The sequence below is a fragment of the Aquarana catesbeiana genome, linkage group LG01 (genome assembly GCF_042186555.1).
Source record: "Aquarana catesbeiana isolate 2022-GZ linkage group LG01, ASM4218655v1, whole genome shotgun sequence".
Taxonomy (NCBI): Eukaryota; Metazoa; Chordata; class Amphibia; order Anura; family Ranidae; genus Aquarana; species Aquarana catesbeiana.
In genome coordinates this window covers 335,023,572-335,048,093 of record NC_133324.1, presented here as the reverse complement: position 1 = coordinate 335,048,093, position 24,522 = coordinate 335,023,572, and the positions used below count along the sequence as shown (strand labels likewise).

The 24,522-nt window shown below is 42.2% G+C and overlaps 1 protein-coding gene across 2 annotated transcripts in view; it reads left to right on the top strand.

The window, feature by feature from the left end:
* LOC141145182 (Fc receptor-like protein 5) overlaps positions 1-24,522 on the top strand; it is a 162,726-nt gene that overhangs the window by 4,097 nt on the left and 134,107 nt on the right. Inside the window, exon 3 of one of the 2 annotated variants that reach the window (XM_073631656.1) lies at positions 19,011-19,295. In XM_073631656.1, coding sequence (XP_073487757.1) covers positions 19,011-19,295 — 285 coding nt within the window. Of the gene's footprint in view, positions 1-19,007; positions 19,296-24,522 lie in introns of both variants that reach the window. The other variant, XM_073631648.1, reaches the window with a different exon arrangement.

The following is a 24,522-nucleotide window of genomic DNA, read 5'->3' as shown; positions in this document are numbered from 1 at the left end:
GGAACTGTACTGTCACAATATATATATATATATTAGAGCTGCACGATTAATCGTTAAGAATCGTTATCGCAATTTTTTCCCTGTTGCGATCTTGAAAAAAGTATTTCTCGATTCTTTCTATGCAGAGAATTCTCTTTGCTCTGCTAAACCCGACAAAATGACCCTAAGCACACAGCTAAAATAATGAAGGAGTGTCTTCAAAACAACTCCGTGACTGTTCTTGAATGGCCCAGTCAGAGCCCTGACTTAAACCCAATTGAGCATCTCTGGAGAGACCTAAAAATGGCTGTCCACCAACGTTTACCATCCAACCTGACAGAACTGGAGAGGATATGCAAGGAGGAATGGCAGAGGATCCCCAAATCCAGGTGTGAAAAACTTGTTGCATCTTTCCCAAAAAGACTCATGGCTGTATTAGATCAAAAGGGTGCTTCTACTAAACACTGAGCAAAGGGTCTGAGTACTTAGGACCATGTGATATTTCAGTTTTTCTTTTTTAATAAATCTGCAAAAATGTCAACAATTCTGTGTTTTTCTGTCAATATGGGGTGCTGTGTGTACATTAATGAGGAAAAAAAAGAACTTAAATGATTTTATCAAATGGCTGCAATATAACAAAGAGTGAAAAATTTAAGGGGGTCTGAATACTTTCCGTCCCCACTGTGTATATATATATATATATATATATATATATATATATTTTTTTTTTTTTTTTTGGCCCAGGTTATCTCCAGCCACTTCTGCCTCCTTCTTTCAAACCCATAGAACTGTGTCTTTAAATCTTCATAAGTGATAGATAGTGCACTGCAACGCTCAAAGTCATACAAAACACCACCATCATAGTGTAGTATTATTATTATACTACAGATGTATTAAAATCTCTGAGTGAAATTTGGTGCTTTTACAAATTTTCAGACATTTCCTATCATATAAGCTTCTTGGTGATTGATGGCCGTATGGAGAGATGTAACATCTGCTGTGGTATGTTTTAATACCACGGCCTATTCGTTTTTATAGGCCCCGCTACATCTCCCTCTCCCATGACTCCAGGCTGGGTCCCTACAGTAGGTACTCTGTGCTGTGGACCCGGTCCCAATAAGTGGGAAGCCAGCAGCTAGTGAAGGGGCCAGGCACAACACTCCTTCACTACCAGACTAGTCGTCACCTTTGCCATGTCACCCGTTTCCTGGCTGGTTGGATGGTTTAGCAAGTGACATAAATGCTGTAGTCATTCGCAACAGCATTCTAGCTTCCTTTGGATAGCATTCTGCTCGTTAGACTCTGAACTGTATCTTCTGTCCCCTTGTTGTAAATCCTGGCAATTGACCAGGCAATTCAGATGAACAAATAAAGATCTTTTACTGAAGTAGTTGCAGGCAACAAGTAACAGTTCTCAAAGACATCTTCCACACACTTTCCTATACAAAGCTCTGTAATGCCCCATAAAGTGACTGTGCCCAACGCAGATGGCATAGTCCATAAGAGCAAACCTTTCAAGGCAAGGGTCCATTTAGGCAGTAAATCCACAAGAGGCATCAATAGCCTCTTGGAGTCCATGATTTGGCAGTAATCCATAAAGGCAGTAATGTCCATAACTGGCAGCTATAAGTCCATGAGGGTCTACAGGCTCAAGACCCCCTGGGAACCCCGACAGAATACTTTGATAGCCATCACCCGGGAGTGCAATAAAACTGTCAGATGTATATAATAGAGATAAGCCCAGGAGATGTCATGCACCTCCTTGGACTTAACTCATACGTTGCCTTCGTTTTTTACAAAGCAAGCATTCGTTTTCTTTTTTTAACCTTTCTTTCTTCTATTTCACCTGGTGATTTGGTGAGTAAGTTTGTGTTTTTCAAAATAACAAGCTGTCTTGCAGTTATAAGGTTGGGACAAGCCATTTAACACTGATAGGGGTGCTTACAATGATCAGCTTTAATTATTTATGTAAAACTTTTATCTGAAAAGGAAAGAAATGCTACAGTATAACTGCTTACAAAGTGTGAGCTGGCGTTTAGCTTTAATTTGTTAGTGTATCTAAATCTAGTAATACATTAAAGCAGTAGGGTATCATCCATGGGTGCAAAGTGTGCAGTGCACACGGGCCCCAGGGGCAATGGGGCCCACTGTGCTCTGGCCCACACTGCACCCTTGGAGGAAAAAAGCCTGAGGCGCTGCAGCCGCACCTATCACTGCCCGCTCTCTCTGCCTCCTGTCACAGAGAATCTGTGTGACTCAATTTTCAGTCACACACAGATCATGTTGCTGAAGCTGAGAGTGGCTGTATGGGGGTAGGTACTGCTTCTCAGGGGGGTGGGGTGCTGATGTCATACACTGGAGCCTGGGAGGGAGGAAACTTCCCATGTCTGTAAGAGATGTGCCTGAGAGAGGTGCGCTCTCTGAATTTGGGGAGGGGGGGGGGCTGTGAAGACTGAGGATGGGGGGGCTGTGAAGACTGAGGATGGGGGGCTGAGAAGACTGAGGATGGGGGGACTGTGCAGACTGAGGATGGTGGGGGACTGTGCAGACTGAGGATGGTGGGGGACTGTGCAGACTGAGGATGGTGGGGGACTGTGCTCACTGAGGATTGGGGGTACTGTGCAGACTGAGGATGGGGGGGCTGTGAAGACTAAGGAGGGGGGCTGTGAAGACTAAGGATGGGGTGGACTGTGAAGACTGATAAAAATAACAAAATTCATTATAATTTCCCATTAAACTGACCTTGCCAAGTTGCAAAATCATGTGCATTTATTATTATTTTCTTTTAGTAAAGGTGAACTTAGCCTTTAAACCCCTAATTCACCGTTGAATCAGGTCAAGGGTGGCATTAGGTGGGTGCTTGGGGGTCTTGAAATAGCCCCACATTTTCCTCCAGCACCCCCATAAATGCATCTGCCTGGACCACACACATTGCTTTGTTAAACTGCATCAATCCACCTTAGATCAATGCAAACTTGCAAAACATGTGAGTGGGCAGGGACTTGCTGTGCAGGGATACAGCAGCTCAGAGCTGCAGGCCCTGATGATCTTCTTCTCATTCTGGCTGCACAGGCTCTCTCAGGGAGGTGGAGTAATATTCTCTGAGACACAGAACCCTCCCTGCTCTGCACATCTCTAATGCAGCAGAGGAGGGAGGAGACGGGGGATATGCACAGTTGCAGTAGTCTGGCAGCAGCTTGTACACATGAGTTCTGGAGAGCGAAGAGGCTCACATTCTTCTAGAACTCCCCAATGTTTAGAGCTGAATTGAGGTAAACGGTTCCTCCTCCTGCAACTTAGAATTTTTGTTTGATCAGCAATGATTTCAATTTCATATCACAGGCAGTACTCTCCATAGTTTCCACAGTGTGGACTCAACAATCAAGGAGAATGTCAGAATATGAATTACTGCTGTTGGATGCTGACCATTACACCCCTAAAATCTGCACTTTGTGCATAACACATTCCGGAACTCTGCACTCTGTATGTAGGACACATCTAAACCCTGCATTCTGTATGTAGCACACTGCTGAACTCTACACTCTGTACGCAGCACACTCCTGAGCTCTGCATCTGTCCGCAGTGCATTTCTGACCTCTGCCCTCTGTATATTGCACACCTCTGAACTCTGCACTTTGTATGTAATGCACTCCTGAAGCTTCATTTCGGTACGTAGCTCTCTCCTGAACGCTGCACTTTGTGTGTAATGCACTGTTGCTCTCTGCACTCTGTACATAGTACACTCCTGAACTCTGCACTTTGTGTGTAATGCACTCCTGAACTCTGCACTCAGTACGCAGCGCACCCCTGAACACTGCACTCTGTATGTAATGTACTCCTGAACTCTGCACTCTGTACATAGCACACTCCTAAACCCTGCAATCTGTACATAGTGCACCCCTGAACTCTGCACTTTGTACATATCGCACCCCTGAACCCTGCACTCTGTGCGTAACTCACTCCTGAACCCTGCACTCTGTACATAATGCACTCCTGAAGCCTTCATTCTGTAAGCAGCGCACTCCTGAACTCTGCATCCTGTACATAGCGCACCCCTGAACCCTGCACTCTGTATGTAGTCATATAAAAACAGTGCAGCGCTAGGAGATGAGATGACCAATAAGTGATTAGAAACTTTAGTCATATGAGCCCATAAATGATCACCAAAATAGTTTTTTTTTAAATAAATAATAAACATCAATCACACTACCCAGACAACCAGTACAAAGCCATGCAGTTAAAATAATAAGACTGTAGAAGGATGTCCATAAAAACAAATGAGATGAAAAAAAGTCATCTGTGTTCCTATCTCCACGTTCTTTGTGATGAAACGTGTAGGGTGGAGCCTACAATGGTAATGTCACGTGATTCCTTTCTAGTCAATGTATGGGAGAGCCCTGAGGGAAGCCCGTAGGGACACCGCAACAATTGTCTGTCCGTTGGATTGTACTACATGCTGTTCTTATCCAGATTTCTTGTAAATGCAATAATTTGTTTTGCCAATAAATCGGTCATTGATATATTGCGGTTTCTTTGTTTTTATCTCTGAGTTACGCTAGAGCCCCGCTTGACCACCTGTAATTCAGTGGTCATTTACATCTGGTAAGCAGTTCGTGCAAACTCACATTGGGTGTGGAGCAAGATTCTCTCTGGTTTATATTACCACTATCTTCTCTTCACTTGACTTGTGCCTGTCACACGGAACACAGATGAGGATTCTTTTCATTTGCTTTTATAGACATTCTTCTACAGTCTACATATTTTAACTGCATGCCTTTGTACTGATTGTCTGGGTAGTGTGATTGATGTTTATTATTTATTTTTTTTTAAATGTGATCATTTTAAGGGATCATGTGACTGAAGTTTCTAATCACTTATAGGTCATCTCTTCTCCTAGCGCTGCACTGATTTTATATAATTAGTTTGGAGTCTGTATCTTGGCTTTGAGTGCTGGCAGCTATTTTTTACTCTAGCGAGGTGTTATCTTCCTATTACCTTAGTTGAATATTACTATGTACGTAGTGCACTCCTGAGCCCAGCACTCTGGGTATAGTGTACCCCTGAAACCTGCACTCAGTATGTAGCACACTCCTAAACTCTGCACTCTGTACATAGCGCACTTCTGAATGCTGCACTCTGTATGTAGCACACTCCTGAACCCTGCATTCTGTACAAAACGTACTTTTAAACCCTGCACTCTGCATGTAGCACGCTCCTCAACCCTGCACTCTGCATGTAGCACACTCCCCAATCCTTCAATCTGTGTATAGTGCACTCCTAAATGGGTCACTCTGTGCATAGCACACTCCTGAATACTGCATTCTGTACGCAGTGGACTCCTGAACTTTGCACTCTGTACATATCGCATCCCTAAACTCCGCACTGAGTAATGCACACTCCAGAACCCTGCATTCTGTGTGCAATACACTCCTGAGGCCAGCATTTTGTATGAAGCGCATGCCTGAACTATACATTCTGTGCGTAGCGCACCCTTGAACTTGGCACTTTGTGCATTACACACCCCTGAGCTCTACAATCTGTAGGCAGCGCACTCCTGAACTCTGCATTCTATACACAGTTCACCCCTAAACTCTAGCCACTGTACACAGCACACTCCTAAACTCTGCATTCTGTATGCAGCACACTCCTGAACTCTGCACTCAGTACATAATGCACGCCTGAACTCTGCACTTTGATGCGTAATGCACTCCTGAGGCCTGCATTCTGTATGCAGAGCATTCCTGAGCTCTGCATTCTGTACATAGTACACTCCTGAACTCTGCACTTTGTGTGTAACACACTTCTGAAGTCTGCACTCTGTACATAATGCACTCCTGAACTCTGAACTCTGTCCGTAGCACATTCCTAAACCCTGCAATCGGTACATAGTGCACCCCTGACCTCTGTATTTTGTACATATCGCACGCCTAAACTTTGCACTTTGTGCTTAACTCACTACTGAACCCTGCACTCTGTGCGTAGTGCACTCCTGAATTCTGCACTTTGTACAAAGCGCACTCCTGAACCCTGCATTCGCTACATAGCGCATTCTTGAACCCTGCATTCTATATGCAGCTCACTCCTGAACTTTACACCCTGTACATTGCACACTTCGGAACCTGCACTCTGTGTATAGTGTACTCCTGAAACCTGCACTCTATATGTAGAGCAGTCCTGAACTCTGCACTCTGTAAACAGCAGACTCCTGAACTCTGCCATCTGTACATTGCACACCCCTGACCTCTGCACTTTGTGTGTAATGCACTCCTGAACCCTGCATTCTGTACAAAGGGAGATTTTTCTTTAATACTGTATTCTGTTCATATCGCACTTCTGAACCTTGCACTCTGCATGTAGCATGCTCTTCAACCCTTCAATCTGTAAGTGGCGCACTCTTGAACTTTGCATTCTGTATGTAGCACACAGCACACTCCTCAACCCTTCACTCTGTATATAGTGCACTCCTGAACCAGTCACTCGGTGCATACCACACTCCTGAATTCTGCACCCTGTCTGTAATGCACACCTGGAATTTAACAATGCCCCTTTAGGACCCTCCCACTGGTGCAATTTGGCCAAAACCACCATTTGATGCAGCATGCTCTTCCCCTTGGGGGAGAGATTTGTTTGTATTGTGGAGGGGGTGTAGTGGAGTTCCTGTACCTATTCTTTGAGAAAAAAAGCCCTGACCACTGGTATACAGTACCACCAGTATACAGGGGCACACTGACCACGAGTATGCAATGCCACTGGCTATGAGGTACACAGAGTATACAGAGGGTATACTGATCACCATTGTGCACAGGGTACACTAACCACCAATGTAAGGGGGCGCGCTGAGCATTGACTACAAATATAATAGGGCACACTGAGAAAGTAGAAACTAATGTACATAGTCCTGACCCCCACATTCTATACGCTATATAGTGTTGACCTCTTCACTCTATTTGCTATGTTTTATGTTGCGCAAGGAAGGGCACACTGATTGCTGTGTTGCTGGGGGGTCTATTATTGTGCAATGTTGGGGGTTAATTGCTGTGTGTTGTTGGAGGTTACTTACTGTGCTGTGCTCAAGATTTATTATTGTGTACTTCTGGAGTTTTATTACTGTTTTATTCCAGGGGTTTATTTTTGTGTTGTGCTGGGGGTTTATTACTATGCAATGCTGGTGGCTAATTGTTGTGACATACTGATTTTTTTGTTGAGTTTATTTACTGTGCAATTCTGAGGGTTATTGTTGTGCACTGTGGGGGTTATTTGTTTTGCAATGTTGGGGGTTAATTGTTGTGCAACGTTGAGGTTTAATTACTGTGCTGTTAAGTGTTGAACCATGCCCTGGATAATTACTGTGCTGTGCTCTGAGTAAATTACTGTGTTGTGCTGAGGGTTAAGTATTAATTCATGCAGGAAATAAAATATAAATGAGACAGCACTGCATCAGTGAAACACACAAAAATATAAAAACAAATCAAAACCAATGTGCAATATAAGTGTTCAAAATGAAAGTCCAATATTAAAGTGATGATTTCTTCCGCTGAAATGTGAAGTGTTTCTTTACTTCAAACAACCTCCATATGCATAGTGCTCCCACCACCACATGCAATGCTCGCTCACCGCCTTACAAGACCCTACTAAGGGTCAAACACGCCTTTCACTCTGTGCAACTTCAGGAAATCCTCGCTGGTCCTTGGTAACCACTATTGGAGTCTCAGAACACAGGTAATGATCCATATCTGATAAGGGTTCCTTCCGCTGTGCTACTTCAGACTTGGATCCAGTATAATCCACATTAACTGCCGGTAGTTTCAACAATACATGGAAAAAACAGAAAGTGCCTAAAATAGTGCAGTATCCGAGGGATTAGTAATGAACCTTTTCCACCTCAGCTAGTATACAACTCACATTTATTGAAAACATTAAAAGCATTGGTAACACATCAGAAAGGCCTCACTCAGTTGCAACAAGATTCCACCGCCAGGCTCCACCTTTACTAGTTTCACCACCTCACACATGGCTTTATCTGGAGGAATCCATGCAAGGCTGCCAATAAGGCAGTACAACCAGTCCTCCTTTACTATCGACTTCACAGGGGGCCCGGGCAGCTTTATCATTCAACTAAATACAGTATACAATACAGCAGTTTAAAATAAATCATCAGATCAAGCCATGATCCTAGGCTTGCAAGAGGTTAAATTAAATTTTCCTAGGCCCCATCAATCTAACAGAGGGCCCAGAAGGCAGGAGCAGAGAGTGGACATACAGGGATATAAAGCCGGCGCGCTGTCTTGATTAAGGATGAGCTCAGGCGTGTTCACAACCCGCACATGCAGAGCCCGCCAGGAAGTTGGCACTGCACAGAGCTAATCACAGGCGGTGAGACATTTACCCAATCCGTGGCTGCAGACATTGAGAAATGTCTCACTGCCTGTGATTAGCGCTGTGCAGTGCCGACTTCCTGGCGGGCTCTACACATGCGGGTAGCAAACACGCCTGAGCTCATCCTTAGTCCTGATGTTAAAATGAAAGTCCCGGCCAAACGCTCACTGCCTTTGCCTGGCAGAGTGATCTACTTGCCTCCTTCAGTAGCTGAGGTCCAGAGGAAGGACTCAGAGGTTGCAAATGCCCAGCGTGAGGTGACAAAGAAGGGATGTCTCTGAGGGCTACCAAGTACTACAGGTAGCAAGTCAGTGCAGATAGCCATGGGACAGACAGTTATACAGCACTTGCTGTGCTATGATCATCATCATATAGTTAATAAGCACAGTGAGGTGCTTATTCTAGGTCTCGTTTACTCTTGTGTTTGTGAGGCAGTAAAACTGTACCTAAGCTGCATTTCCCCCTTATGCTGCAAAGGCACTGCCACCATACCTCCCAACTTTTTGATATGGAAATGAGGGACACCTATCAGCAAATGTATGCAAGCATAAGACACACTCCTTGCCACGCCCCCTTAAAGGAGAATTGTACAAAAAAAACAAGATTGGTTAAACTCACAAGTGTTTTTTTTTACCACTACTATTCCTTTATATTGGCTTTTGGAATTTACAAATGCAGCAATTTAGAAATCAGGTGAAAGGTTTAGCGCTGGAAAACACTTTTTGATAAATAAAAAGTGCATTTTATATACATCTATATAGATCAGACCAAAATGAGAGACAAATGAGGAGGAATGAGGGACAGAGGGACATTGCTCCAAATCAGGGACAGTCCCTCGAAATGAGGGACAGTTGGGAGCTATGCTGCCACCATGATAGGTAGTACACAGTTTTACTGCTCTGCAAACACAAGAGTAAACAAGACCTAAAAGTAAGTGTCTCACTGTGTGTGTGTAAATCTGGCAAGCTGTTACATGGAAACAATTCAGCAACAGTGCAGCCTCCAGAGCACATCCACTCAACCCCCTTAGTGCCCTCCCCCACACCACACGCACACACTTCTCAGCCATGTTTACTGGGCTCCACGCACCCATCGATGGACCCACTCAGGACTGCCATAGCAAGTAATGCCAAGTAGAAGGGAGGGAGATCAGTAATCACCTGTTTGCTAATCTCCCCTTTCTGTTTAAATACCCAGAAACGGTCTGCACGCCATTAGCTTCCGTGGAGGTCATTTGAGACATCAGGGGTCTTTTAGACCTCTGATATCTCATTAACCACTTAAGGACCGGATGGATTTGCCACCTTAATGACCAGAGCACTTTTTACAATTTGCCACTGCGCCGTTTTTACTGGTAATTGCATGGTCATGCAATGCTGTACCCAAACAAAATTTGCTTCCTTTTTTTTCCCATAAATAGAGCTTTCTTTTGGTGGTATTTGATCACCTCTGGGATTTTTATTTTTTTGCAATATAAATGGAAAAAAGACCGAAAATTTTGAAAAAAATTATATTTTCTACATTTTGTTATTAAAAAAATCCAATAAACTCAATTTTGGTCAAACTTTTAGGCCAAAATGTTTTCAGCCACATGTCTTGGGTAAAAAAAAATTCAATAAGCATATATTTATTGGCTTGCGCAAAAGTTATAGCGTCTACAAACTATGGTACATTTTCTGGAATTTACGCAGCTTTTAGTTTATGACTGCCTATCTCATTTCTTGAGGTGCTAACATGGCAGGGCAGTACACCCCACCCCCACCCCCCCAAATGACCCTGTTTTGGAAAATAGACACCCCAAGGAAATTGCTGAGAGGCTTGTTGAGCCCATTGAATATTTTATTTTTTTGTCACAAGTAATTGAATAATGACAAAAAAAAAATTACACAAAGTAAACTTTGTGACAAATAGCGAGATCTGCAAAATACTCAACGTGCCTCTTCTCAGCAAATACCAAAATGGGGTCACTTCGGTGACCCCATTTTGGTATTTGCTGAGAGGCACGTTGAGTATTTTGCAGATCTCGCTTTTTGTCACAAAGTTTTGAAAAAAGAAAAAAAAATGTCCTTTTACTTTCTTCATTTTAAAAAACAAATGAGAGCTGCAAAATACTCACCATGCCTCTTAGCAAATACATTGGGGTATCTACTTTCCAAAATTGGGTAATTTGTGGGGGTTTTCTGCTATCTTGACATTTCAGAGCCTCCGAAACTGTGATAGGTAGTGAGGAGTAAAATAACCATTTTACACCATTAGAAAGCCTGAAGGCTGTGATTGGTTTTCGTGGTCCTGTACGCAGCTAGGCTCCCAAAAAGTCTCACACATGTGGTATCCCCATACTCAGGAGAAGCAGCAGAATGTATCTTGGGGTGGAATTTCACATATACCCATGCCATGTTTGAGCAATATATCATCAATTTTGTGTAAAAAAAGAAAATTGTAATTTTCACGAAACTTGTGACAAACTATAAAATATTCCATGGACTCAACATGCCTATCAGCAAATAGCTTGGGGTGCTTGCACCTGAGCTATCCTGCCATAAGTGGTGAAGGTATTTCCTGCGCCACAGCCACCTCTTGTATGCATGCGGCTGTGAAATGGGGAAAGCCTCAACCGCTTATAATTGATGATGGTTGGGGGGGGCTGTCAGGGAGTCTGTATGGGGCCCCATCATTTCTAACAGCAGCCCTGCATGCCCTGGTTAATTACTGTGCTTTGCTGCGGGTTCATTTCTGTGTCCTATGATGGGTTAAATATGTGGAGTTCTGGGAGTTGATTATTTTGCTGTGCTGGGGGGTTATTGCTGAACTTGACGCAAGCTGGGGGTTACCATTTCTGGCCCCAACTTGTGGCGGGGCTTAGGCACGCGTGTGGGGACAAGTGGAACTTTACTTCCTAATGCCTGAACATCAGGTTGGGAGCTGCAGTCATGTAACAGTCAACATTAGGGCAGGTTTCCCGTGTTTAGAAGCGAGCTGCAATGACACTATTACCTCCTTGATCTCTGTGGTGACTGTTACTTGATGACACGTGTACACTGCAGACACTCTCATGTGTAGCAGACACCACTCCCAGGCGTACAGAATTTTTAGGCCGGTACCGCTGAGCCTGTACCGGGCTCCAGTAAATCCATGTCATGTCTGGGCTCCACCAATCTAGCAGTTCTTTTCTGTGACTCCAGGCTGGGTCCCTAGGCACTCTAGGCTGCAGGTCCAATCCCAGAATGCAGGGAGCCAGTCGCTAGTGAAGGGGACAAGCATGCCACCCCTTCACTACTAGAGGAACCATCACCCCTGCCAGTAGGGATGAGCCAAACACCCCCCGGTTCGGTTTGCACCAGAACCTGCGAAAGGACTGAAAGCTCACGCAAACTTTAGAACCCCATTAAAGTCTATGGGACTTGAACGTTCGAAATCAAAAGTGCTAATTTTAAAGGCTGATATGCAAGTTATTGTCCTAAAATGGGTTTGGGGACCCAGGTATCAATGCAAAAAAAAAGTTTTTAAAACGGCCGTTTTTTCGGGAGCAGTGATTTTAATGATGCTTAAAGTGAAAAAAAAGTGAAATATTCCTTTAAATATCGTACCTGGGGGGTGTCTATAGTATGCCTGTAAAGTGGCACGTGTTTCCCGTGCGTAGAACAGTCCCTGCACAAAATGACATTTGTAAAGGAATAAAAGTCATTTAAAACTGCTTGCAGCTTCAATGTATTGTCGGGTCCCGGCAATATGGATGAAAATCAGTGAGACAAATGGCATGGGTACCCCCCCCCCCCCAGTCCATTACCAGGCCCTTTGGGTCTTATATGGATATTAAGGGGAACCCTGCACCCAAATTAAAAAAAGGAAAGGCGTGGGGCCCCCAGGCCCTATATACTCTGAACAGCAGTATACAGGCGGTGCAAACAAGACAGGAACTGTAGGTTTGTTGTTAGGTAGAATCTGTTTGTAATTTTGAACTAGTACATTTTTAAAATGTAGCTCCAGCCAAAAAATCTATTTTTAAGCTTTTTGGAAAGCATAGGGAAGGGTTATCACCCCTATAACATTTGTTTTGCTGTCTGTGCACCTCTTCAGAAGATTTCACCTCACTTTCTGTCCCAATGACAAATGTTTTTTGAAAATTTGGGGTTTTTAGTGAAACAAGGATTGGTGATAAAGCATCAGTGAAGAGGAGACACGTTTTTCCCATATTAACTCTTACAGGAGAGAATTTCCCTTCCTAGGGTAGATTTCATCTCACTTCCTGTTGTCTCCTTCTGTTTGCAAGTAATAGTCATTTGTAAGTTGGATGTTTGAAAGTAGGGGCCTGCCCTATATACGCTGCAGAAATTCGGGCCTTAGGTGTTGGTGTTGCCACAACACTGTAGGCCCTCACAATTACTCTTGGTGGGCGCAGGAACGGGCCCTGCTGTGAAATATTAGATCAAGAATTGTAATTACATGCCATTGTTGAACAGTGGTAGAAAAATTGGGCCTTTGGTGGTGGTGGTGCTGGTGCCACAACACTGTAAGTCCTCAAAGTTACTCTTGGTGTGCGCTGGAACGGGCCCTGCTGTGAAATATTATATCAAGAATTGTAATTACATGCCATTGTTGAACAGTGGTAGAAAAATTGGGCCTTTGGTGGTGGTGGTGCTGGTGCCACAACACTGTAAGTCCTCACAGTTACTCTTGGTGTGCGCTGGAACGGGCCCTGCTGTGAAATATTATATCAAGAATTGTAATTACATGCCATTGTTGAACAGTGGTAGAAAAATTGGGCCTTTGGTGGTGGTGGTGCTGGTGCCACAACACTGTAAGTCCTCACAGTTACTCTTGGTGGGCGCAGGAATGGGTCCTGCTGTGAAATATTAGATCAAGAATTGTAATTGCATGTCCCTGTTGAACAGGGGCAGAAAAATTGGACCTTAGGCACTGGTGTCACAACACTGCAACCAATCACAGATGCTATAGTTGGAGTGCAGGAATGAGCCCTGCTGCAAAGTATTGCATCAAAAATTGTGATTAGATGCCCCTGTTATACAGGGGCTGAAAATTTGGGCTTTGGGCACTGGTGCAGATGAATGTAAAAACAAATGTAGGTGTGGCGCTGTTATGATGGAATGAGTATTTTATAATAGAGACGCTGTGTTACACCCTCTGTGGTCTCCCAGATTAAATGTAGAAAGTTGGAGAGTATGGAAAGTGTGTATTATAAATTAACAGCAGATGCCTTAAACCTGTGTGTGTGCACATCTAACAGGGTGTGGTGTGGTTGTCCATTAGTGGTTAAACTAAATCAAAAAAGGAAGTATGTGAATGGATATTGAAAAAAATGTGTTACAACCTCTGGCAACTGGTTAACAGTGAGTATTGAAAAAAGTGTATCTGGGTTGTGTTACAACCTCTGGCAGCTACTTAGCAGTGTGATTTCAATAGCCAGAAGGGGTGCCCCAGCATACTTTCTTTTCAATCTTTTAAGCTAATTACAAATTTGTGTCCAAATGTGTATTGCACCCTATGGATGCAGACGAGAAGATTAAATATATACTATCCCCCAATATTGTAATTGGGTTTTAATAAATTTAACCAACTTAATATTGCATACTATAAGATTAATATAAGTGAATAAAGCTTAATAAAAGTGCATTTGATAAAAGTGCTTTATGTTCAGGATATGTGTGCTGTTAGCAGCAAAATGAGCTATTTAACAAAGTGACTTGTGCTCAAGAGAAAAAAAACAGTGTTTGCTGAAAAACCAATATTATTTTTGAAAATCTTCTTATTTGACAAAGTGACTTGTGCTCAGAAAGAACCAATCCTTATTAAAAGACAATATTGTTTAAAAGATCTTCTCATTCAAGTGCCGGCTTAGTGATAGTGCTTCTTATTCGTGCTCCTAATGTGCATACACTCACTCACTCACTGGTGCTGGTGCCACAACACTGCAACCCCTCACAGATACTCTAGTTGGAGCGCAGGAATGAGCCCTGCTGCAAAGTATTGCATCAAAAATTGTAATTTGTCGCCCCTATTAAACAGGGCCTGAAAAATTGGGCCTTGGGCACTGGTGCTGGTGCCACAACACTGCAACCCCTCACAGATGCTATAGTTGGAGCGCAGGAATGAGCCCTGCTGCAAAGTATTGCAGCAAAAAATATAATTATATGCCCCTGTTAAACAGGGGCTGAAAAATTGGGCCTTGGGCACTGGTGCTGGTGCCACAACACTGCAACCCCTCACAGATACTATAGTTGGAGAGCAGGAATGAGCCCTGCTGCAAAGTATTGCATCAAAAATTGTAATTCCATGCCCCTGTTAAACAGGGGCAGAAAAATTGGGCCTTGGCCACTGGTGGCGGTGCCCAGAACCAAAAATGTTCTTACAAGCTATCAGCATGAAAATTAAGGAGGAAGAGGATTGTCACTCAGCATAACAGGATAGTCACTCAGCATCAGCAAAGGCAGTCTTGAAGGGATCTCACATTAAAAAAAATCAATCAGTTACATCAGCATCAGGTGCTTGGTAGCTGGTGATCCAAGACTAATTCATTTTTATGAAGGTCAGCCGATCGACCGATTCGGTGGACAGGCGCACCCTGTGATCGGTTACAAAGCCTCCAGCAGCACTGAATGTGCATTCTGAAAGAACGCTGGATGCAGGACAGGCCAGTAGCTCAGTTGCATACTGTGCAAGCTCTGGCCAGTGATCCATCCTCAAGACCCAGTAACCGCAGGACATCCTGTAAGCTTTGGCCAATTACGGCTCTCTGTATAGACGGTGCTGTGATTGGCCAAGCATGCAGGTCATAGTACATGCTTGGCCAATCATCTTCCAGCAATGTACTGCGATGCCGCAGTGAATTATGTGAAGCACCACTCGAATTTGGCGCGAACGGCCCATAACGTTCGCAATTCAAAGAATAGTCGAACAGGCGATGTTCGAGTCGAACATGGGTATAACTCGAACTCAAAGCTCATCCCTATCTGCCAGTCACCCATTTTCCTGGCTGATTGGCTGCGTTGAACAATAATACAAACACTGTAGTCATTAGCAATGACACATTAACTTCTCCTAGACAGTACTCTTTTTGTTAGACCCATGTATTCCATCTTCTCGTAGCTCAATCCCCTTGTTGTGTTGCAAGCCCTGTACTTAAGATTCGCTGTGCATGCACCCCTTGAGATTACAGACCAGGCAATTAGCAGTTAACATCAACTTGCCAAGTTCTCTATGTGTCCCATAAAGTGACTATACCTTAGGCAGATTAAAAGTGTCCATTAAAGCAAATAATTCAAAGGAAGTAGCAAAGAGTCCAAGATTAGCAGCTTCAAGACCATGAGGGTCTCCAGGCTCCAGACCTTTAATAAGAAGCCCCGATTGGGGGGGGGGTTGCCAATCTGGCAGAGTAACAGCTACATTTTTAGTAGCATTCTATCAGGCAACTTTAGCAGGTAGCACACAGGGCATTTCAGTGAGCCTTTTTATGTGGATCTCCAGAAAATTGGTGGGAAAATCTAGTCAATCAATTCCTCAGCACAGTTTAAGATTTTATTCCCACAGTACAATAGTCTATATAAAAGTGTCACACTGCAAGACATAGACCATGGGGATAAAGCTACGTTCTAACCACACCTATTTGTTGGCCACACCCACATGTGCACGGGAGGCGTCGCTCTTCCAGTGCCGAATCAACACCCCCATCCATACTTGCAGCACCAGCACAGCACAGCACCCCCAAAAACATTGTCTGAAACTGCCCCTGAGTCCTGTCCCATGGGGTATCTACCACATCTGGGAATTCCAAATGCTGAAGAGACAGGGAGAGACTGCAGTGCTAGAATAAGGGGAAGGAAGGAGACGCAGGATGTCAGTGAGTGTAAGAGCTTTTCTATTATAGGGACCTTTATTGCAATATTTTATAAACTGACAGGCTTGCTTAAAGAAAATTTTAGTAAAAGTAAGGTAATCATAGAATAAAATGTGTATATAAAATAAAGTGACACAAAGCAAAATCCTTATTCTCCAAAAACAATCTATACACATCCACCTCTTAATGGCCCTGTAATATATGTAGCCATGCCCCCGTAGGAGTTGCTGAATGTAGTGGTTCACCTGTTACCCTGCCCAGCCAGACATCCATCTCTCAGTCACTCAGAGACATAGACCAGTCCATAGCTTTGTTTTGTTTTTTTCATTTGAGGGGATTAAACTTGGATGTGAAATTGGGAATTATGGGATGCTCAGGATTATTCAATGCAAACTTGCTTGGGACTTCTATATACACTCCAATCTTTTCTCTCCAGCACAGACACTTGCTGCACACCGTTTCTCCTCGAGCACTTCACTTGCTGCAGAGTGTTACTCCACCAGCATTTCCCTTGATGCAGACTGTTACTCCTCCAGACTAGCTAGCACCGCATGGGTAGGTCTGACACTACTTCAGCCAGGCCTCAATGAACCACCTTTTGCGGGCAGGGACCTCTGGCCACTGTGGTGTAGAAATAGTTCAGGTGCTAGCTGTCCTCTATTCAGCTACTACTCCCAGATATCACTCTTCAGGCCCTGCCAACCAGACTGGCTGCAGAGGCCTTCTTCCACTGCCCTTCCCACAGTCCTCACTTCTGGTTCTGCACCCATCTCAAACTGCAGTCTCCCATTTCTCTCAGGTGTGCCTCCCCAGTCCTCTTGACTGTGCTCACACACCAGCCCTCCCGGATGCGACCAGTATTCCTCCGTTAGAAGTGTTCTCTCCTGCTGTCCTCTACTTGCTCTCTCATGTGCCTCTCTTTCCAGGATCTCGTCACTTCTCCTGGATGCACCCGAGCCCAAGCCAAGGGTCACCCCCCCCAGTCTGGGGAGCTCCACGTGGGGCCCTGCAGCCTCCACACTCTCTCAATCCAGCTCTTGCACCTATCAACTCCTCCCCAGCTGGGCTGACCCAAGGTATTTCAGGAGGCCTGCCAATCCAAGTTGGGGATTGGTCAAGGCTCCCCAGAATACCCCAGGGAGCACCACCTCTCCTCTCTTCCTCTCCTTCTAGGACCTTCTAGAAAGAAGAGGGAGGGGACAGTGATGCTGCCTGTGAGTCACCAGCTGCTGTCCTGAGCCACTCCAAGCCCAGAATGAAAACAAATAGGCCTAGCCACCAGCTAGGCCTGCCTAAATTTTCCTACTCTGCCAGAAAATCCTCACTCTAGCACCTGCCTAACTAGAGGGTGCTACATATATTTTTCAGGAAATCATTTCTTACTGTGTTTTTCTGCCTCCTCCTTACATCCTCCTTAAGCTCCAGCACCTTTTCTTTTCTTCCTCACTTTGTTTGCAACAAGCAATGCATGTTATTGCAGCCGCCGCTATGGGCAGGACGATGGGTCATGCTGCAGAAACACAAGTATAAGGATCAGACACCACAGCTGAGGGATAACAGCAGGCTACTCTCACCCCTGTCAATGCACAAGGCACCCTGGGAACACGTTTTCGGAGAAACTTCCCTTCGTCAGCTATGTATGCGCGATCCATCTTCCTGCCCATAGCGGCTGCTGCTCAGGCTTTATCCTGGACACATGGCAGGATTTTGATGCTGAGCTTTCTAATATGTGTGCCCTCTATAGCCACATCTGTAATTGCAATACTTACCATTTGTTTTTATGTGTACTATTTTAATAAAGGTATCACTGTACCATGTAGCTTTTTTGCACCTTTGTTTACCCTCCTAAGTTACAGAATAACTCATTATCAACTATTATAAACTAGGTGTGCCTCTGGGTGAAAAAGTATGGATCTGGAATATGATTGTTCACAAAATGCGTATGCCCTGGAAACAAATGACAAACTTTTCATTTCTTTTTTTCTTCTTTTTTTTTGCCATTTAGCACATATACGTACTGTTAATTTGTTTCAAGCTATTTACCAGTGCTTTTGAGGTTGTTAAAATGCTTGCACTTTTTTCACATTTTGCAAACTTGTCAAGTAGGTAAAATAATCTGAATTAAAGTATATCAAATAGTACGGCCTTTGCACAAAAATCCTAGTACTAATAAATAAAAAACCTGAATGAATCACACAACATCAACCTAAACATGTATTTGCTTGTTTCTTGCTTGTTGCTTGCTTAATCATGGAAAACAACTAGTATGTAGCTTTCAGATATAAAAACATACATATCATGGATGATAAAAGTGACCAAAAAATTCAAATATATGGGAACCTTGGGTCAAATTTTACTTACCTCCTAATTTAGATGCTTCCCTTCTTACTCTGTGATGGTATGAATGTGGTTGATTACTTGGGAACAGTAAATCTACAGTTGCAGATATCCCCGTTCCCCCCTTCCATTAAATTCCCCCTACCTTCTGCTTTATTTATGATAATATATTTTTGTGACAGAAATCCACATTGAAAGATGCACCAGCAAATTATTGCATGTAACAGAATTGATGGTAGCACATATAAACTGCATTGTTTGTTCTTCTACCCAGTATCCACATGGTTTAAATAATAGGCAATACTAGAGGTAGTTATGTCATAATGCTATGTCTTGCTAATTGACTAACATGAAGGTGTTATTTGTATACAGTATAATAAGTATATGCTGGCAGCCAATCTATATACGAACTGTGTGTAGATAAGTAGTTTTAATCTGTTCCTCTCTTTTTATCTTCTTAAAGCAGATATTGTTCAACTTGATGTATTACCAAACCATCACATTTATGAGCTGGGAGAAGATGTCAATTTTACTTGTTGCAGTGCTGATTCGATGAATAGCAAAGTATTTGAGTTCTACAAGGAAGGGTCAAAAATACATTCTACAGAACAGAGTACAAATTGTACCAACTTTGAGATTAAAATCAAGATAAAGCAAGATGCTGGCTCATTCCAGTGTCTATACCAGGAACTTAAAAATGGAACTAACATAGAGTCTAATATGAGCAGGTCCATTACTATTAATGTGGCAGGTAATACAACATATTAAATGACTTATTATATCTAAAACAAAAAAAAAAAAAAAATGAACAAACTATAATCCAATAATAACTACAACAAGGAAAAAAACAGAAACATTCCAGGATGTCAAACAAGGATATAAATTCAAAACATAGGTATAAAAAAATGTAAAATTGTATTAGTCATATCATACAAGTTTAAAAACATTCTATAAATTTGTGTATTATTTGAATTTATATTCCTGGGTGCCATCCTAGAAAGTCCCAGGTTTTTACCTTGTAGTCATTTTTGTTGGAAAAGAACAGCATGTAATGTAAAGTTGTTAATAAACTGACAATACTGTGTGCATTATACCTATCTATGCAGCAGGTGGCGCTGTAGTATTATAGTGTATAGTTCATGTATTCTATGATATGAGAGGAAATACCCTCTGTATCTAAGTATGCACTTGTTTGTGTTCTCTTCCTGTCTGTCTCCATGATGATAAAAGCAAGGCATAAAAGCAAGGCATAATCGATTAATCGGCCAGTAAAAAAAAGCTAAAATTAGCCCTATATAGTACAAAAAGAGCAAATAATCTCTACTGTAAATATTACTTTCACTGTTGCACAGTAAAAAAAATGAATTTTTTATTTTTTTTTTAACTCCATTATGTTACTAAATGTCTTAGCCCTGGTTCCCACCCATGTGTTTTTTGGTGCTTTTTGCAGAAACGCACTACAGTTCATTTAACGTTCACATCTATGCTTTTTAACGTTCACATCTATGCTGTGTATTTGGAAAGGGTCAAGGACCTTTTTCAATGCAAAACTGGTTCAATATACTTCAATGGAGAAGCTGCAGAAAAGCATGTAATATTACAGTCCTGTTTGAAAATCTGCAAAACAGTCTAGAATTTTTTTTTTTTTTTTAATAAAAAAAATTTATCTGAGTCCAGATTCAACCTCTAATAGTATATAGAGTATATCTCTTCTGTCTGTTATTCTCAGAGAGGATTAAAGATTTTACTCCCTAACCATATAGTTGGTTATCTATATTTAACCCTGCGTATAAAGATATTTAGGAATAAATTGCCTTTTTTTAAACTTTACATATTAACTAAATTATACACCACACTTTTTTTTAAGGTTATTAACCGATTAATCGAAACAATAATCGGCCAACTAATCGATTATGAAAATAATCGTTAGTTGCAGCCCTAGTTATTTTAGCTGACAATTGCGTGGTCCTGCGACATTGTAGCCAAATAAAATTAATGTTCTTTTTTTCCCCACAAATAGAGCTTTCTAATGGTGGTATTTGATCACCTCTGCGGTTTTTATTTTTTGTGCTATAAACAAAAAAAAGACCGTCAATTTTGAAAAAAAAACAATATTTTTTATTTTCTGCTATAAAACATACCCAATAAAAAATTTTAAAAAATCACATTTCTTCATCAATTTAGGCCAGTATGTATTATGCTACATACTTTTAGTAAAAAAACCCAATAAGCATATATTGGTTTGCACAAAAGTTATAGCGTCTACAAAATAGGGGATAGATTTATGGCATTTTTATTATTTATTTACTTTTTTAATAGTAATGGCGGTGATTAGTGATTTTTAGCGGGACTACGACATTGTGGCGGACAGAATGGACACCTAACTGAAATTTTTGACACTTTTTTGGGAACCAGAGACATTATTACAGTGATCAGTGCTAAAAATATGCACTGACAATGTACTAATGACACTGGCAGGGAAGGGCTTAACATCAGGGGCGATCAAGGGGTTAACTGTGTTCCATGAGTGTGTTTACTATCTGTATGGGGGATGGGCTGCCTGGAAAAACACAGAGATCCGTCTTCCTGCATAGAAGAAAGACAAGATCTATCAGAACAGAGATCTGCCTTGTTTACTTTGGCAGATCCCCGTTCTGTCTCTGCAGGGAATGATTGCGGGTGGCTCCCCTGCGCGTACCCACAGAAGCTAGTGCATGAACGGCCGTACCAGTACGGTGATTCGCTCAGCTGAGCCACCTTGCCGCAGTATAACTGCAGCTGGTCGGCAAGTGGTTACATTTCCGCTCTATCTTTTATCGTTTTTTGCGTTATTAATGATTTATTAAAGGTCACCAAAGGTCACTCAGCCCCCTTACAATGGCCAAGACACAAGAAACTAGTCTCGTTGGTTAGTGCTATGTTTGTGCTGGTTTGTGCTGCTAAAATTTTTATTTGTGCTGTTATGGTTTTTAAGTTATAACAGTTTTTTCTTATCAAACCCCACCCACTTTGCTCCCTACAATTAGCACAAATAAAAACTCAAATGTGTTTCTTCAGTGCTACGTTTGTGCTGTTTTGTGCTGTAAAAAATTACATTTGTGCTGCTTTTATTTTTAAGATATTAGCAATAATTTTTTTCAGACTATGACATCACTTAGCCCCCCTACAACAGCCAAATGACATGAAACTAAGCTGGTTGGTTAGTGCCGCGTTTCTGCTGGTTTGTGTCATTTAAAATTTCCATTCTATCTTTTATAATTTTTACATTATTACTGATTTATTAAAGGTCACATTTGTGCTGCTTTTATTTTTAAGATATTAGCAATTGTTTTTTCCAGACTATGACTTTACCCAGCCCCCCTACAACAGCCAAAGGCCACAAAACGAAGACAATAAAAGATAGAACGGAGATTTAAACGGCACAAACCAGCACAAACACGGCAGTAACCAACCAGCCCAGTTTTGTGTCCTTTGGCTTATGTAGAGGGGCTGGGTGATGTCATAGTTTGGAAAAAACAATTGCTAATATTGTAAAAATAAAAGCAGCACAAATATAAATTTTAACGGCACAAAACAGCACAAACGTAGAACTAAAGAAACACACCTGGGGGGTTTGATTTAAAAAAAAAAAAAAACTGTTCTAACTAAAAAACCATAACAGCACAAAAACATTTTTACCAGCACAAACGTAGCACTAACCAGCAAGACCAGTTTCATATCTTTTGGGTGTTATAGTGGGGCTGAGTGACCTTTGGTGACCTTTAACTACTTCATGCAAAACGACATACCCGTACGTCGATACTTTGATGCTAAATACCGGGGTTATGGCAGCAGCTAGCTGCCATAACCCCAGTATTTTCGGGAACGCTGTGCGTTTCTCTTTAAGATAAAAGTGGTCTCCGTGGCGGATTTGCCACAAGATCACTTTTATCAGCTGTGGGAGAGGTCCCAATCCCCCTCCCGCCGCATTCCACTCGTCTCCGCCGCTTACCGGACCCGCTGGTAGAAGCGGAGACAATCACGTCCTTTCCCATGGATGCCTGGCTGCCGACTGAGGGGAAGATGTCCCCCTCTTAGTTCCGTAGCATGGGAGGGCAGAAGCGATGTCAAATGTCACTTCCGCCCATAGCTGTTAATGGAGATTTTTTTTTTCAAGTGACATTTTTATTTATTTTGTTCATTGCATTTTAGTGTAAATATGAAATCTGAGATCTTTTTGACCCCAGATCTCATATTTAAGAGGTCCTGTCATGCTTTTTTTCTATTACAAGGGATGTGTACATTCCTTGTAATAGGAATAAAAGTGACCAAAATTTTTTTTTAAAAAAGACAGTGTCAAAATAAAAAATGAAAAGTAAAATAAATAAGAAAAAAAGATTTTTTTTTTTTTTTAAAGCGCCCCGTCCTGACGAGCCCGTGAGCAGAAGCGAACGCATACATTAGTAGCGCCCTCATATTAAAATGGTGTTCAAACCACACATGTGAGGTATCTCTGCGATCGTTAGAGCGAGAGCAATAATTCCCTGGACCTACTCTGTAACTCAAAACTGGTAACCTGTAGAAATTTTTAAACATCGCCTATGGAGGTTTTTAAGGGTAAAAGTTTGTCGCCATTCCACGAGCGGGCACAATTTTGAAGCATGACATGTTGGGTGTTCGGCGTAACATTATCTTTCACAATATAAAAAAATGTGGGCTAACTTTACTGTTGTCCTATTTTTTAATTCAAAAAAGTGTATTTTTTCCAAAAAAAGTGCGCTTGTAAGACCGATACGCAAATACAGTGAGACAGAAAGTATTGCAACGACCGCCATTTTATTCTCTAGGGTGTTCGAAAAAAAAGATATAATGTTTGGGGGTTTTAAGTAATTTTCTAGCAAAAAAAAATTGATTTTAACTTGTAAACAACATGTGTCAAAAAGAGTCTCGGTCCTTAAGTGGTTAAAAAATCATTAATAATGCAAAAACGATAAAAGATAGAACGGAAATTTAAACGACACAAACCAGCACAAATGCAGCACTAACCAACCAGCTCGGTTTCGTGTCATTTGGCTGTTGTAGGGGGCTAGATGATGTCATAGTCTGGAAAAAAACAATTTCTAATATCTTAAAAATAAAAGCAACACAAATGTACATTTTTATGGCACAATACAGCACAAACGTAGCACTAAAGAAACACATTTGAGTTTTTCTTTGTGGTGAATATAGGGGGGCCAGCTTCGCTGAGCTTCATATCTAGGGAACTAGTGCATAGATCTGCTAACAGTGCTTTTATATTTTTCTGTGATCTGCAGAGAACAGTTAGGGCTAATTCACACGTTGTGCTGTGACAAAAATTTTACTGTATTTTAAAAGGCCTGTTGCTGCAAAGACACACAGAAAACAATTGTTTCCTGTGTGTCCTATTCACACTGAAATGCAGTCAAGGTGCATTTTATTGCAGCACGCTGTACAGAATCGCATGTACAGCGCCATGAATGAGGTGTACATTTTCTAATAAAGTTTGTACAAAACAAAGTGAGCTGTGTGATGCACTGAATCACGCACCACACTGCCCCCTAGCGCAGTCAGAGTGGATAGCTGCTGGACAGGTAAAAGTGCTCCGGCAACTGTCCACTCTAGTGTGAAAACAGCCTGAGGCCGGGTTCACACTTGTACAACAAACGCTCCGACATTGGGAGCTCATGTCGCATGACGTGTGAAAATCAATGTTTCCCTATGGGAGCCATCTTAACTGGTCCGAATTTGAAAATGCTCCCTGCATTACTTTGGTCCGACTTTGATCCGACTTCAGCCCACTGAAGTCGGATTAAAGTCGGGTCGCCGTCTTAACTGACCCAACTTTGACATGCGAATTGTGCTCTGAGGATCTTGAAGGGGAACTCCACATCAAACTTTTTTTTAAAAACCTGCATGGGTTTCCATCCAAGAGCATACCAGGCCCTTCAGTCTGGTATGGATTTTCAGGGGAACCCCCA